A 16,438-nucleotide genomic window follows, 5' to 3' on the forward strand; every position below is an offset into this window, starting at 1 on the left:
GACAATTCTGCTGGTAGTTTCATCTTTAAACCCTAAGAGGGGGGGTCATTTCCCAAGTGGTACCACCAGCCTTTGTGTCTGGAGGGGCACAGTGAAGGAGTAATCACTCCTTTGGCTGCTTATTTCCTCTTCTCAGCAGGGTTCTTGACACCGACACTAGCCCTCCCCCCAGACACCTGGACCAGTGGTTTGGATGATTTCTGCAGTGAGGGGGCAGACAAGGCAACATAGGGGAGAGCTAACAGCCAGAACTTAAATCTCCAACCCCTCCTGTATTTGCTGCCTCCAGCCATCCATCACTCAAAACTCAGGCCAGTTAACAACCACCTTCCAACTCCCCATGGGTCTTCATCACTGTGATGCAGTTTCTAGAACTCCTATTCCCTCTGTAGTTTCTCCAGAGTGTTTCTGGGCAAGGGGATCAGTGGCTTGTGCTGTCTGCCACCTTGGCAGGAATCAGGAGTCCCAAATAACTTTGGAAACTAATAGAGATTTCTGTCCTTTAGGGTATCTGAGCCTCATGTTCACAGAAAGGACTTCTCTGGTCTTCAGAGGTCCCAAGCTGCCATATACAGAATTGACTTGGTTGACCTTCCAAATAGCTAAGCTCATTGATCATGGAATACGCCCAGAGGGTGTCAGCCAGTTACTGACAAAGGTCAGATTCCCCCATATCTTGGATGGCCCCTGGGGCCAGGGTGCCTGAGCCCCTTATTTTCACTTGTTAGACCTACAGTCTTGGAGATCTTAGGCACAGAATGGTCTTGATCCTGCACCTCCAGTGACTGAGCTCTCATCTGAGAAGGGTGGTTAGCTTACTCTCCAAACCTGGGTGGAGGGGGGGGGTTGGTGGTGGTGATAGGAGCCTTTTAAGTTATCCCTAGCTTTATGTCATTGTTGGGAGAGACAGATGAGAGGATGGCTGCCCTGATGCCCACCTGCCTGCATTGCCTAGCACAGCAACTTCTGGCCAGAATCCGGCACAGAGGCTACAACTTGAAGGACCTGTTATTTCACTCACCACCTGCCATGTCCTCTGTGCAGGGACAGCACTCAGCCTTTTGAGAAGGTAAGTGGAAAAAAAGGCCCTTTTTTGGATCATTATCCTCCACATATGTAGGTGACTTCTTTTAGGGCCTCAGCTTTATTAGAGCTTGATATTTTTGTCCACAGTTATGGGATAGAGAAGACAAATATATGGTTTCCATTGATGAAATGCTTAAGGTATCCATGAGCTGGAAACCCAGTTTAGTGCTTAGAGCCCTAGGCATGGCAAGGCTGTCCCCAGAGCATGTGACAAGAATAGGAACCTTAGACCCCTGCCCAGGACCACTAGCATTCATGCATAAGACTTACAGGGAAGGGTCTGGATCTTAGAAATGGTGACATGTGCAATGCTAGAGGTAGCTCATCCAATGATTCTAAGTAGCCCATACTTCCCAGTCTCTGTAACGAATCTTGCCCTTTCTGAGTCAGGAACTCTCTCTCCCATCCCTCACTCAGGGGACTGTCCTAAAAACATATATTTACAGACATCATCCAGACCCTTACAGGCAGACAGATGTACCACAAAATAGCTTCAGGCCTCCTCAAGAGGTGTTTGACCTGGGCTCACCTTCTAGAATTGATTTATCAGTATCCATTCTCCTGTCACCAGGGAAATGGGAGCCACCCTTCACTTGAAATGGGCAGTGTTTAGCTCCAGCAGGTAAAGAGGCCCTGGGGATTCCATTTACAACACAAACCAGGGAGAAGGCAGAGAAATACACAGACCACAGTGACTTTCATGTGTGCAAAGTACAGTTGTTAAAAACAAAACAAGAAAACAGAAAAGGAGGCCAGGGCCTCCATGGGGCACTGTCAAAGCAAAGCCCCATACTCTCGGACCTGGGGAGAGAGGGCACTATGCTCCCACAGGTCTAGGGCTGGCAGGCAGGGATGTGGGGTCTCACGTGTAGGCCCTCTTGGCAAAGAATGAAGATCTGATGGGGCTGATGGAGGGCTGAAGGGAGTCTGATCAAGATGGGGCTGTGGCCTCAGCTCCCTCCTCTGAGTCCCACATCTCTGACTGCAGGTAATCAGCAAAGAGAGCCTTGGCCCGGCGTAGGACGCGCCCCAGGTGGTGTTTTCGCACGAGGCGGTCAAAGTGCATGGCCAGCTCGTTGTAATCCAGCCCATTGCGCATGATGTGGTCTCGGTGCTCCAGCAGGATGGCGAGGCACAGGAAGAGCATGAATGGGTTCCCTCGGCCAAACTCCTGGGGTGGGGGCAGGCCCAGTGGGGGTGGGGGTGGCAAGGACTTCCCAGGGTCTTGTGGGGAGCCCACCTCTGGCATCAGGGGGGATCCAGCAGCCACGTCACCAGCAGGAGAGGCATCCTGGGTGGATGGTGGAGATGAGGAGGATGGGGAATCAGGGTGGGAAGAGGGGGAAAGCAGTGGGTCTGAGGAGTTCAGCAAGGGCTCAGAGAGAGACTTGGAACCAATGAGGGCAGCTGGGTAGGGCAGCTGGATCAGGGGGTCCCTCCTGGGGCCCGTTCTATCCCTGAGTTGCTGGAGGTCATCCAGACTGGCTTGCCTCAGGAGACGCCCCCCGCCACCAGGCCCCTGGCTGCTGGTGGTCAAGTGGTCAACAGCATCTTCAAAGGCACCACCTCCTCCACCGGCAGGCCTAAGCATGTGTCTCTGCCGCATGGGCCGTCCCCGGTGGCCCCCGAAGCCCATGTCCACCACTAGGCTGGGGGGGCCCACGAGCTCTACCTCATGCTCAGGAGGGTCGGGGGGTAGTGAGCTCCAGGTGACCTCCAGCATGCGCAGAGCATCGTCAAAGGCAAACTCGCGCTTGAGCTCAAGCAGCAGCCAGCGGTAACAGAAAAAGAGGTCGTCAGCACCAGCTTCCTGCAGGTACTGGTAGAAGTCAGGGTCTGCGTGTCGCAGCAGCAGCTTGAGGTGAGCAAACTTGGTGGCCATGGCACGACCATCAGGGTGGAAGTTCGCAGCCAGGCGCTTCATGATGCCACAAAAGCAGACAAAGGCATGGCCCTCATGGTCCATGACAGCAAGGATGGGCGAGGCCAGGTCACTCATGCCCTGGCAGTAGGACACCTGCGGGTGAGTAACGGCATAGGTGGTGAGCAGGTCGTGCAGAGCCCGCAAGTGTGGGCCGTCCTCAGGCCCTGCGTAGTAGGGGTGGGCCCGGTCGGTGCGCAGCACATCCTTGAGGACTGTGCTGCGGATGAACTCCAGGTCCTCGGGGCTTGCTCGCTGGGCCCACTCGCTCTTGAGCTGCTCATACTCCCGGCTCTTGCGTTTCATGTAGTCCATCCGCTCTCGGCCGGTCAGCCCATCTGGGTATACATTCAGCAGGTACCGCCACACCACCTGGCCAGGGATGAAAGGGATGAGGCGGCGGGTCTACAGATGAGCTGCCATGCCCTTGTGTGTACCTATCACCACCCAGCCACCCTGGGCTCCTGCTCTCCTTTGGAAAAGCCTGCCTTCCTACTGCTGCACGCACTGGAGCACTTCCATACCATCCCCTGAGAGTGCGGCCCAGAGCATGCATCTCTTGAGCTATTCATGTGTGCCAGAGTGCTGGACCTAATGAATGATGGAGAAGGCTCACTTTTCGCAGGGAGGGCTCGACACCACCATGATAGATCCGCAGGCGCAATTCCTCGGGGCGGGAGAGCTGGCCCTCATGGTTCAGGTAGGTATGAAACTCTGCATCGCTCAGGGGCGGCTTGAAGGGCTTGACATCTTCCCCATATGACCAGCTCAGCACCTGCTGGACCTTAGACAAGGTGCGGCCCACCTGTGAAAGAAGGAGGGGTGGGGGGAGGCCACTGTTCAGCTGGGTAGGCCAGGGACAGGTGCCAACTGGCAGGCTCAGAATTGGGGGTGCCAGGGAGGCACTGCCCTCCAATAACAGCTGGGCCCTGGGGCTCCCTGAAAGCACCTGAGAGATGATGGACTGTGTGAAGGGCAGGGCAGCTGTTGTCAGTGATGACCGCTTCTCAGCCAGTAGCACATCGGAGCCAATGACATCCTTGGGGCTGATTATGTCCCAGTCTTCCAGCAGCGGGCCTGGGCACACAGAATGACATGATATGAGAACCCCAGAGCTCAGGACTCGGTTCCTCTCCCTCTGAAGCCAGGCCACCCACAAGGCAATAAGCCACTCCACTCTCCCTTCCTCTGTCATTCTAATCACACAAAAAATTAAACCATGAATAATCTTCTGGTGGAAACAGTCTCACAGAATGGCTGGTCGACTCTAATAGTAATATTTTAACAATATAAAGCAATGTTTATTGAGAGCACTATGTGCCAGGGCTTAACATCAATATAAACAATAAGAACGCTAGACAACACTTCCATAGGGCTGAGTGACAGGAAGTGTTGTGAGGTCTTTGCAAATGTCAACTCATTTACTATTCATACAGGTAAAAAATCTGCCTGCCAGTGCAAGGGATGCAAGAAAAGCAGGTTGGACCCCTGCATGGGGAAGATTCCCTGGAGAAGGAAATGGCGACCCACTCCAGTATTCTTCCTGGAGAATTCCATGGACAGAGGAACCGGGTAGACTACAGTCCATGGGATTGCAGAGATGGACACATCTGAAGCAACTGTGTATGAAGTACATACACGCATGCACTCTCTAAATTGAGCACTATTATTATAACCAAACTTTCTAAGAGGAAACAGGCACAGCCAGGATTAGTATTAATAGTTGCCTAAGGTCCCATAGCGAGTGGGTGAAAGAACTGAAATTTGAAAGTCAGGCCCAAAGCTCAAGAACCCAAACCCTGAATCTCACCTTCCCACTAGTCCTCCTTCCACAACTGGTATAGACTACCATTATTCTCGTCTTACAGACCATGACAAAAAGGTTGGAAAAATTAGTAAGTGGCCAAGGACATGGTAGGACTGGGATCTTTATCTCATTCACCTTACTCCAGGGGCCAGGTAAATTTTAGCAAAAGTATCTGTATCTGGAGCAGGTACATCATGCACATTACACAGAAGAGACAATGCTATGCTTAATTTTATCCAGTTCTGGTCCTTGGTCTCTCCCTTCTCTCTCTTCTTTACTCCCCTTTGCATCCTTTCTGCCAACCTCAAATATCATGTGGCTTGAAGCAGCAATGGCCACTTGAGTAAGTTTGAGAGACTCAAGAGATGTCTACCCTGGCACCACAGAACTGCTAAGCTGACAACAGCAAAGACCAGTGGCTTTCCAACTCTATTATATGAAACAAATCAACTGGGATTTGTTCAAGCCACTGTCATTTTCAGGCAAATGCTGTCCCTAAGCAACATTTCCATGAAGTCCACTATACTTTCTCCCACAGAGCTGAGGGGGAAGCAAACCCTGGGCCACAAGTCACTGCCTCTCCCTGGATGTCCCACTGGGCACTGCAAACCTAATGGGTCCACAAGGGGAGCCCGAGATCCATTTGAGACATGACCTGCTCCTCAAGTCTGAACAGTGTCTCTATCTCTTCAACTGCTTAAGCCCCAAACCTGACAGACATCGCTCAACTCCCAGGGCCTAACTGTTGCCAAGACCCATGGCTTGTGCATGCAGAACATACTTCAATTCCACTTCTTCTCTCAGCTCATACCATGCCTCTCATCCAACCAGTCCTTGCTTCCCCTCTGCCCCTCCTTCTCCACTCTCTCCCAACAGATGCCAGAATGGTCTTTCTAAAACATGAAAACACTTAAAATGAAGAAGATCACACTACTCACCAGGTAAAATGAAGAAGGTCACACCAATGGTCTGAAAGACCAAAGAGAAAAACCCTTTTCAAGGCACAGAGCTAAAGCTTAATGATGAGAGGAAAGCAGAGAGACCTGGAGGAAGAGTCCAGGAAACCTGAGAGGCAAAAAGTAGGAAATGCAGGAGGAGAAAAGAGGTCAGGCAGAGACAATTACCAAGATATGAAGCAAAGTGTCCCTGAGATGAAGAAGTGGATTGGCAAGTCTCAGATAGGATCAATCAATGAATAGCATAGACCATGGGCCTCTCCCAACTCTTATTAATCTGCTAGCGAAATGCCCACATTCTAACAATGAAGACAAACTCTTGCCAGCTTCCAAAGGTAAAGAACAGACTGCTTACAACTGGAAGAAGGTCAGACTGCCAAAGGGCTTCTGTTCCACAACTCCTAAAGCAAGATAGTGACTTTCAGTATCCACAGAGCACTGACATGACAAGCCTGAGATCCAAGGGCCCCCATCTAGCCACATCAGTACATATCCACCACAACCAAAGAAAGAAGTTTATGATTATTAGCATATATGTAACCCATGCACTAAAGAGGAATTAAAGAGCCTCTAGATGAAGGTGAAAGAGGAGAGTGAAAAAGCTGGCTTAAAATTCAACATTCAAAAAACTAAGATCATGGCATCTGGTCCCCATCACCTCATGACAAATAGATGGGGAAACAATGGAAACAGTGACAGACTTTTATTTTCTTAGGATCCAAAATCACTACAGATAGTGACTGCAGCCACAAAATTAAAAGATGCTTGCTCCTTGGAAGAAAAGTTATGATAAACCTAGAATCACTTTGTTGACAAAGGACTGCTGTATAATCAAAGCTATGGTTTTCCCAGTAGTCATGTACAGATGTGAGAGTTGGACCATAAAGAAGGCTGAGTGCCAAAGAATTGTTGCTTTTGAACTCGTGCTGGAGAAGACTTGCGAGTCCCTCGGACAACAAGGAGATCAAACCAGTCAATCCTAAAGGAAATCAACCCTGAATATTCAGTGGAAGGACTGACACTGAAGCTGAAGCTCTAATACTTCAGCTACCTGATGCAAAGAGCTGACTCACTTGAAAAGAGCCTGACTGAGGGCAGGAGGAGAAGGGGGTGACAGAGGATGAGATGGCTGGATGGCATCACTGACTCAATGGACTGAATTTGAGCAAACTCTGGGAGATAGCGAAGGTCGGGGAAGCCTGGCATGCTGCAGTCCACGGGGTCGCAGAGTCAGACACGACTGAGCAACTGAACAACAACAACCCATGCATCTTACTGGAGGGGAACAAAGAAGTTCTCTAAGACATGACTATTGAATGACTATAAGAGCTCAAGGTGGGTGGAGGAAGGCAAAAGGGAAGGTACATGGTGACAAGCCACAAGTTTTTAATATTAATATATAGTTAGACATAAAATGACAAAGAGATTGTCATTGGGAGTATAATATTGTTCGTTAGAATTCCTGAAACGTTAAGTGACTAACTCTAAAGAAAAGAGAATGACAGCCTGGAATTGAAAAAGAAAAAAAAACAATACTGCCTAAACAAAGCCCAAAAGTTAAGGGTTAGGGACCAGAAGAATGAGGATGAAAAGTGTTCCAAAGCTTCCATTTCAAGGGCTAGGGTGGGTGGTGGTGGGGGAGACCGGAGGGGAAAAGTGGTCAAAATATTTCACTTTCAGTGGTGTAAAAAAGCATAAATCCAGCTATGGAGTTTTTGTGAGAGACACAATAAAACTAGGTGACAAAGAAAGGTTAAAAATTGAAGAAATCTGAAGGTATACCTGGCAAACACAGAGAGCAAGAGCAGCTATGTGAATGTCAGAAAAAGCACTGCTCAAGACCAAAACATGACAAGAGAGACATTCTATGTTGATTTTTTAAAAAGAAAGAAAGAACCCATTAATAAAATGGGCAAAGGATTTCCACAAGCACAAACTCATCTAGTGGCAACACTGGATCTGAACTGAATGAGACTATAGCTAGTCTTTATGTAACCCACTAAGTATGACTATACACACATTTCCCTGAAGAAACATTCAAGTTCATTGTAGGGTGCTGTCTCAGGCCCTTACACAATACACAATATGTGCTATGTACTACACCTCCTTATGATAAAATTGTCAAATCTCCCAAATGCTAAATTATATATTCTGCCAACCAGAAATAGGTTTTTTTTCTGAAACCGGGTAAAATTATTTTAAAGTTTGCATGAAAGAATTCACATTTAAGAATAGTTAACAAAAAGAAGAGCCCCCCCCACCCTGAAAAAATTGTGGGAGGAATGCAACACTTGCCTTGGTAGAATTCAATATAGAAAGCCCAGAAATAAATCCAAGTACATATACTCTGTTCTGGGAAGATTTCACATGTCACAGGGCAACTAAGCCTGTGGGCCACAACTACTGAGTCTGGGCACTACAACGAAAGATCCTCTATGATGCAACCAAGACCTGATGCAGCCAAATAAATAAAAATGTTTTAAAAAACCTAGGTCCACTAATCACAATGTTGACTGAGTAGAGACTTATATGTAAAAGAGAAAATAATAAGTGTGTTAGAAGAAAATATAGGAGAATATTTGTATAAAATAGAAGAATATTTGTATAAGCATGTAGATGGGGAAGATGTTCTAAAGAGGAGAAATTCAGAAATCATACAGAAAAAGACAGATATATGTACAAGACTGCATACAAACATTAGTTTTTGATAAGACCAAAAGAGCACCACAAACAAGGCCACAAAACAAAAAGATAAGCTTGGAAAAAAGTATCTGCAATACATATGACAGAAAGGGAATTCACATCACGAATGCACAGATTGATTCCATCTGGGCTTGGCAATCTTCCAACTGAAGAGGTGACAGAAACTGAGTTCTTCCCAGAAAGAGGGACTGGGCCATCTAAGTGATCACAACATGCCTGTTGCTTTCACATTCATGAACACAATCCCAAGAATTCCATTAATAATATTTATAACAGTGCCATCAATTGGACACTTACCTATTAATGCATAGTATGATTTATGTTAAACACATACTATTTGTGTACATATACAAATACAAATATACTTACATCTCTCTATATGTGGACTAATTTCTGTGTATCTGCGTGTGTGAATAAAGGACCTGTAAGATTACACATCAAACTGATCAAAGTAATTCTTGCAGGGCAAAAAGATAGGTCTGTATTGCATGCTAAGTTGCTTCAGTCATGTCTTTGTGACCTGATGGACCATAGCCCACCAGGCTCCTCTGTCCATGGGATTCTCCAGGCAAGAATACTGGACTGGGTTGCCATGCCCTCCTCCAGGGGATCTTCCCAATCCAAGGATCGAACTCATGCCTCTTATGTCTCCTGCATTGGCAGAGGTTCTTTACCACTAGTGCCACCTGTGAAGCCTAAGGTAGGGGATCAAGATTAGGCACAGTGATTCCAAGAGAGACCTCAACATTACTTCTAATACGGAGAATGTATTTACTGGATAATTAAAGATTAGTTTCATTAGGGAATTCCCTGGCAGTTCAGTGGTTAGGACTCCGAGATTTCACTGCTGAGGCCTGGGTTCAATCCCTGGTCAGGGAACTAAGATCCAGCAAACTGTGTGGTATGGAAAAAAAAAAAAACAATTCCAATCAAATTCCCAACAGTACCTTAATGAAATGATAATCTAATTCTATTAAATGAAAAGAACAGTAAGTGCACAAGAATATTCAGGAATAATTTTTAAAAGGAAAACATATCATAAAACTATGTGATTAAAACAACATGGAACTGGCTTAGCATTTAACAAAAGAGATCAATGTAAGAGAATCAGAATTTGGAAACAAACTCATGTATTTGCAGGAGTTTTGGAAATAAGACAATGGTAGAAATAGAATGGAAATAACTGGAAAGTTGATTCTCTTTATAAAGGTAACTTTTAAATGTCCTTTTGCCTAACTACTAAAAGAGTAGTGTCTGTCTGTAATTTGCATTCCTCTCAGTTTGTGTATATTGGGGTTTTCTTCATATGTTTATTAGCAGAGCAGATTTTATTTCTTTACTGAAATAGTGCTACTGTGTCTATTTTCTAGGTAAGGAAATGGAGGCTGGGGGAATCAGCTAAGTGACTGACACAGAGTAGCACACAGGGCTGCTTGTGCAGAGGTTCCTGTGTCTCTGGCTACCAGCCTTCTTCCATTTGTCTCTCTGCCTGGCTCAGTCACTGTCTTTCCCTCTGACTCGTTTCTCTCTCTGATTCTTTTTCTCTAATGTCTTTTTAAAAATAAGCCCCACATTTTATAATCGAATGTTTAAAAGCAAAGACTCTTGAAGCCAGTTCAGCCACCACCTGCGTTCAAATCACACTCCTCCACTGTCTCTGTGACACGGACAGGTCCTGTCCCCTCTCTGAGCCTCAGTTTCCTCATCTGTAACATGGGGATAATGGTCATCCCTACTCTGTAGGATTGTTTTGACAATCCAGTGAATAAATATTGTGTGTATAGAATGGCCTCAAGTGTTCAACACATGTTAGCTATTTATGTTATTATGACATCAATAAAATGCCTATTCAGGTATCTCAAATAGGCACTGTGAATTTCCTGAGACTGGAAACCATGTCTTCCACTCCACAACTTTTTACTTAAAAAAATTTCAAATCTATGACAAAGTTAAAAAGATGAATACATTGACCATCCATACATCTTTCATCTACTCCCCTAACTGTACACATTTTTTGCCACATTTGCTTCATCTCATTCTCTCCATATATATACTTACATTTATTATTTTGCCAAGTTATTTGCAGATATCATAACACCTTACCCCTCAATACTTGTGTATTTCCTAAGAACAAGGATATTTTCCTTCAATAACCATGATACCGTAACCATTCTCTGGAAATTTAACACTGACACTATTATTATCTAATGTATGCTTCATAATCAAATTTTCAGGACCATGTCTTAATTTATCTGTGGGCTCCCTGGGACCAGTACAGGCAAAACTAGGGGAACAAATACGAGAAGACTGAAAGTGGCTGAGAGATCAAAGGAACAAATCAATGAAAGTGAGTACAGGATGAATGAATGAATAAATACAATTACATGACTATAATCAGCACTATTATATTTATAATATTATTATAACTGAAATATATAATACTATAGCTCTATTATTATACTACATTCTATAATTATCATTAGATTATATGCTATGATAAATATGATAATTATTGTCATTGGAGCTAATACTTTTTGAGCATTCACTATGCAGCCATGCACCTTTTCAGGCACTTTTACATGAATTTCCCTGTTTAATCTTCATGATGGCCCTAAGATACCATTATCTCTACTTTACAGATAAAGAAATTGAGGGCCAGTGGCCAAGCTAGGATTTGGACCTAGGATTCCTTGCTCCTTAGCCCACTGTGAAAGAGTGTTGTGAGGAGTAGAGTCATCCTATGGGGAAATGGGGGTATCACAGGGCAGTGCCCCCAGAGCACCGGGTACTCACTGTCCTCAGTAGGCCGGATATCTACACGCAGATGCAGGTAAGGTTTGGAGGCAGTGGCGAAGGCCGTGCTGAGGTCCCAGTCAGACAAGAGTGAGAGGTAAGCTTCCTGCCCCATCCGATCTCGGCCCAGGTAGCTGATACCAAAGTTCTTCTTCCTGGACAGAGGAAACACCGCAGCTTTCAGGGCCCCTGTGCCTGGGAAGCCTCAGGGACCATTTCCAAAAGAAGCCTGGGAAGCTTGTTTCACAAACACAGAAACAGATTCACATCTGCTTGTATGTGGAGAATACACTGAAAACTGGTACTGGGGTCTCCTCTAGGGAGGGTAACTGAGTAGTTGAGGGATGGAAGTGGGAAGCAAGCAGCCTTGCGCATAAAAAATAAAGCAAGCTGTATGGTTGTTATTTTTCACAACAGAAAATGTTTATGTAAAAAAGTCAAATAACAACTAAGAACTTGTTCTTTAGATACACCAGAGCAACTCTATGCAAAGCATGTTGTGTGATAACTACTGTCACCATGAACATGTTTAGTCACTCAGTTGTGTTCAACTCTTTGTGACCCCATGGACTGTAGCCTGCCAGGCTCCTCTGTCCATAGAATTTTCCAGGCAAGAATACTGGAGTGGGTTGCCACTCCAGGGGAGTCTTCCTTCTCCAGGGGAATCTTTCCAACCCAGGAATCAAACCTTCATCTCCTGTGTCCCCTGCATTGCAGGTGGATTCTTTACCTGTTGAGCCATCGCCAGAACTGACTGTCACCATGGAAACCCCCCCAAATACCCACCATTTTTGTACCCTTTGAGTCTGTTACCATGTGCATATATTCCTCCAAAATAACAATGATACCAAAATAACCATCACATTTGCCCCCACGAGACACTATTTTTCATCTATCAGGTTGGCAAATTTTCTAATGTTTTTTAGTAACCAGTGTTTGTGAGGGTGTGAGGAAAACAGAAACTTTATGGGCTGCTGCTGAGATGGTAAATTGGTAACACCTACCTGAACATTTTGGAAACATCTGTTGAAACTTAATTTGTTTATTATGGGACTATTTATATTAATGACAAAACAAACATCCTTCCCTACCAAACAACAGCAATAAAAATGCCAAACAACTGCTGTCAAGGTGGGTGGCCCACTGGTTTTGCCCCACACCCCATTACTCACCCATTCAAGTCAAAGGCTCGGATGAGGATGTGTTGTAACACATCAAGTGAAGTGATCTGGGGGTCCACAGCAAAAGAGCGAAACTCAAGCGGCAAGAAGCTCTCACATTTCTGTGGAGAGAAGACATGGGGTAGGCCATCAGGGGTCACATCACCACAATTACATGGATGATATGGCAGAAAGTAAGGGTAGAGATGTGGCAGGGGCCAGATCAAGGCGGGAGTTCTGGGCCATGGAGAGAACTGGGGTTTGTGCTCTGAGTGAGGGGGGAGGCTTGGGAGAGTTCTGAGTAGAGGAGGGATGTGGTCTGATTCAGGATTTAACAGGACCCTTCTGGCTGCTCTATGAACAGTCCATGGGGGACAAAGGAGAAAGCAGTGGTCCAGTGAGGAGGAGGCTACTGCAATAGTCCAGGCACCCAATCCTTCTACATCCCCTCAAGGATGGTTGCCAAGATCACCATGTTCAATCTTTTGTTGTTCAGTCAGTTGTGTCTGACTCTTTGTGATCCCATGGACTGCAGCACGCCAGGCTAACTCACGTCCATTGAGTTCGTGATGCCATCCAACCACCTCATCCTTAGACGCCCCCTTCTTCTCCTGCCCTCAATCTCCCCCAGCATCAAGGTCTTTTCCAATGAGCCTTGAGAACCCCATGAACAGTATGAAAAGGCAAAAAGACATGTCCAGCTTGGCCCTTATTAAACCAGTCCTCCACGCTGCAACCAATCTAGCATGTCTGTCTACAAAACTCTCTTGCTTAAATCTCTTTGAAAGGAACCCCAGGATTCCCAACAGGAGCTTTTTTGAATTTTACACTCTGGTACTACCAAACTCCCAGAAGTTACTCTGAACACATTTTGGCTCCAGGCCTGTGCTTGTGGAGATCCCCCAGTCCTAGGATGGAGGAAGGTGGAGTGGAAGGTCCTTCCCACTCTTTAACTGGCTCACTCACAGCTTAAGCATCTTTTCTTTGAACACCCAAACCTCTACCTTTGAGCTTGCTCTATTGCACTGAAGTGATGTTTACTTCTCTCGAGAATCTAACCTCTTCTCACCACCAGTGCCACCGCCCTAGTCTGAGCCACTATCACTGCTTGCTGGAACTACTGCCACAGCTTTCTTACTCTAGAATACATGCCAAAGGCCCTTCACAATCTGCCCCTCTCTTACCTCTCCTATCCACCTCCTACCACTCTTCCTCTCACTCTCTGGGCTCCAGCAATATGGAAACCTAAAGGAACATGTCAAACTCATCCCCACCTCCCAGCTTTTCTCTCGGTCTAAAACACTCTCCTTGCTGTTCTCTCGGTCTAAAACACTCTTCCCCCCTGATATGCACATTGGTGACTCCTTTTTATTTGGGTCTCTGTTCCTTCAATACCTTTCTGGGTATTTCCCTGGACGACCTTGGCTAAAGTAACTCCCTAGTTCGGAATCTTTTTTGTTATCTCCCCATGACATTCACCAGTGTCTGAAGCATTTCCTTTATTTAGCCGTTTGTCTCCCCGACGAGTGTGTCTGCTCATCCAGGGTGGGGATTTGCACAAAAGTGCACTCTCAACACAATGGTAAACTGATGTCAGCGCCTCCTTTTCAGACAGCAACAACCTCCCTCATTTCTCAGGGCTCCACTCCATTAAGGCCCCTCCTCCAACCCTATAGCCCCTCCTCTCTACCCACAATCTCCTCCTATCCATTCCAGAGGGCCCTACCCTTCTATTTGCAATCCCCACGCCCCACCCTCTGCCCCCGCATTCCCAGGTCCAGCCTTCCCCCAGCCCCCACCCAAGCCACCAATATTCTGCTCTCTAGCCTCTCCCCTCACGTAACACCCCAATTCTCAAGTCCCGCCCTCCATCCTAGGACAGCCACCACCTTCCCCTCTCCCGGGAGCTCTGGGCGGGCTGAACGACGAGCCACCAGCCTCACCTTGACTCGGACCCGCACCACCTCTCGCTCCTCCTCCTCAGCTGCCGCCGCCTGGGCCCCCCCACCAGGCGAGGGCGCTCCGGAGCCAGCCAAGTCCGATGACCCAGAGGCCGTCGCCATCCTGCTGCCACCCACCTCAGGGTGACAGCTGACCGTTGCCCCCTACCCTTGTGCGCACGCCAGAATGCGGGCGCCCGCGGCCCCACCTTGTGCCCTGGCGCAGGCGCAGAGGGCGCCACGCGACCCTACCCACCCCGCGCTTGGCACAGGGAGGAGGTCACCTCTGCGCTTGCGCAGAGTGTGCTGTTGCCAAGAGCCCCGCCCCCTAGAGCCGGGCATTTTGCCTCACTTTAGCCAGTGTGCAGGCGCCTACTGAGGCCCCGCCTCCCTCGTCCTTGATTTGGTCACTTTGCTTCGGGATTCGCCTAGGTGGATGTTAACGCGGCGACCTATTGGGGCGAGAAAAGTGGGCGGGGAAAGGACGCTGCTGCGCGATAACGTCAAGGCCTCACGTCCTGCCTCCCGTTGCTTCGAGTCTCTGCTTAGAGATGACGTCATTTATTTAAAATCATTTCAAATGAATCTGCTGAATGAAATAATCCTTTTCCCACAATCTTTTAAAAAATAGCTTACATGTTATGAAAATTCACGGACCTGTACATTTAGATTTTTGCAGTTTCTGCCTGCATGTTATACTTCAATAATTTACCGATAAAATCCATTTGTATGCTCTGTGGACAAGTTTGCCTCTGTTTTTATTGAATCTTTACAACACGTTGAAGTCAGTCCTGTTATTAAACGGTGTGTGCCCACCAAATATCAGCTGAATACTGGACATATTTTAGACTCCTTTGAGAAAGTTTATGTGCCACGAAATGCAAAAAGCCATTCTCACTTTACAACGTCTCTATGGTTTGGACAAAATACATGCTGCCCTTAAAAATGTAATTTCTAACCAAGGAGTCCTGTAAGGTACCTGGACTTCAGCTATTGCAGTATTGTACGGATGTTACCCTTAATGTTACCTTTTTAGAGAAGTCTCCTTTTCTAAAACACTTCTTGTGGCACTGCCAGGTTTTCTGATAGAAACAAGGAGTTTGAAAGTCGCTTTTCCTTAAAATTATCATAGAGTGGAATGAGCAAAACATTAGCCTAGAACTTGGAATTTATCCTGAGGGCCCTGGAGCACAAGCTTATGATGTGTTCAGATGCCCCTGTCTTGGTTGTGGAGAAACCTCTGGAAGGCAATATACTGGAAGCAAGGAGAGCAAAAAGGAGGTCCTTGCCATAGTGCAGGGGAGAATTTTCTCTTTCATTTGTTCATTCTTCCATTCAACACAGTGTATACCAGATAGTTTAAATATATTAATTCATCTAATCTGCATAAAAATCCTGAGGTAGGTACTATCATTATCAGCATTTTACATATGAAAGCACTGAATGAAGGTCATGGGAAAACATGCTCGAGGTCAAAGGGATAGTAAATGGCACAGAGAGAAGGGAGTGCAATGGGTAGAAGGTGGGGCTGTGCCTGCTGTACTTGAGGGAGAGCAAGGGCACCATCATGCCTTAAGTAAACAATGAGGTAAGTGATGGATCTGAGGTGAGAACTTAATGCATGGCTTTGGGTTAACAGTGAGGCATTTCTCAAAAAGTGACACTGTAGGCTCAAGCAGTAAACTGAAGTCCTGCTCTGCACAGGTCACCTGGAGCCCATCTACAGGTATCTGCAGTTTAATTATTCATGGTCATCTCCACAAAATTCCTCAAGTACCCATTTGTTTTATGACTGAAGGTCTAGGAGGTTAAAGACAGAGACTGCTGGATGAGCAATAGGGGTCTGTAGGGTGATGGGTATTTGTGGGTACATGATAAGTGGTCTGTGGGGGTGAGTAAAGGAATGTCTGTGGGACGAGTGATAGGATATGGTGTAAGTGATGGAAGATCTGTGGGGTAATTGGGGATCTATAGGGTGAGTGATGGGGAATGTAAGGTAAATGGGTTCTTCAAAGTGATTATGGGGAATTTACAGGGTGAGTGATTGAGGGATCTATGGTGAGTGATGAGAC

At 46.5% G+C, this 16,438-nt stretch overlaps 1 protein-coding gene across 1 annotated transcript; it reads right to left on the reverse strand.

The window, feature by feature from the left end:
• Positions 1 to 1,782: 1,782 nt before the first annotated feature.
• Positions 1,783 to 14,590, reverse strand: TBC1D25 (TBC1 domain family member 25). The gene is made up of 6 exons (XM_004022114.5): positions 14,370 to 14,590; positions 12,439 to 12,548; positions 11,267 to 11,421; positions 3,957 to 4,084; positions 3,624 to 3,812; positions 1,783 to 3,379 (listed from the first exon to the last, which is right to left on the reverse strand). Exons 1-6 carry the CDS (start codon positions 14,487 to 14,489, stop codon positions 2,018 to 2,020), a joined length of 2,064 nt encoding a protein of 687 aa, XP_004022163.1. The 5' UTR covers positions 14,490 to 14,590; the 3' UTR covers positions 1,783 to 2,017.
• Positions 14,591 to 16,438: the final 1,848 nt, after the last annotated feature.

Source organism: Ovis aries, chromosome X, assembly GCF_016772045.2.
Source record: "Ovis aries strain OAR_USU_Benz2616 breed Rambouillet chromosome X, ARS-UI_Ramb_v3.0, whole genome shotgun sequence".
In the NCBI taxonomy this organism is placed as follows: Eukaryota; Metazoa; Chordata; class Mammalia; order Artiodactyla; family Bovidae; genus Ovis; species Ovis aries.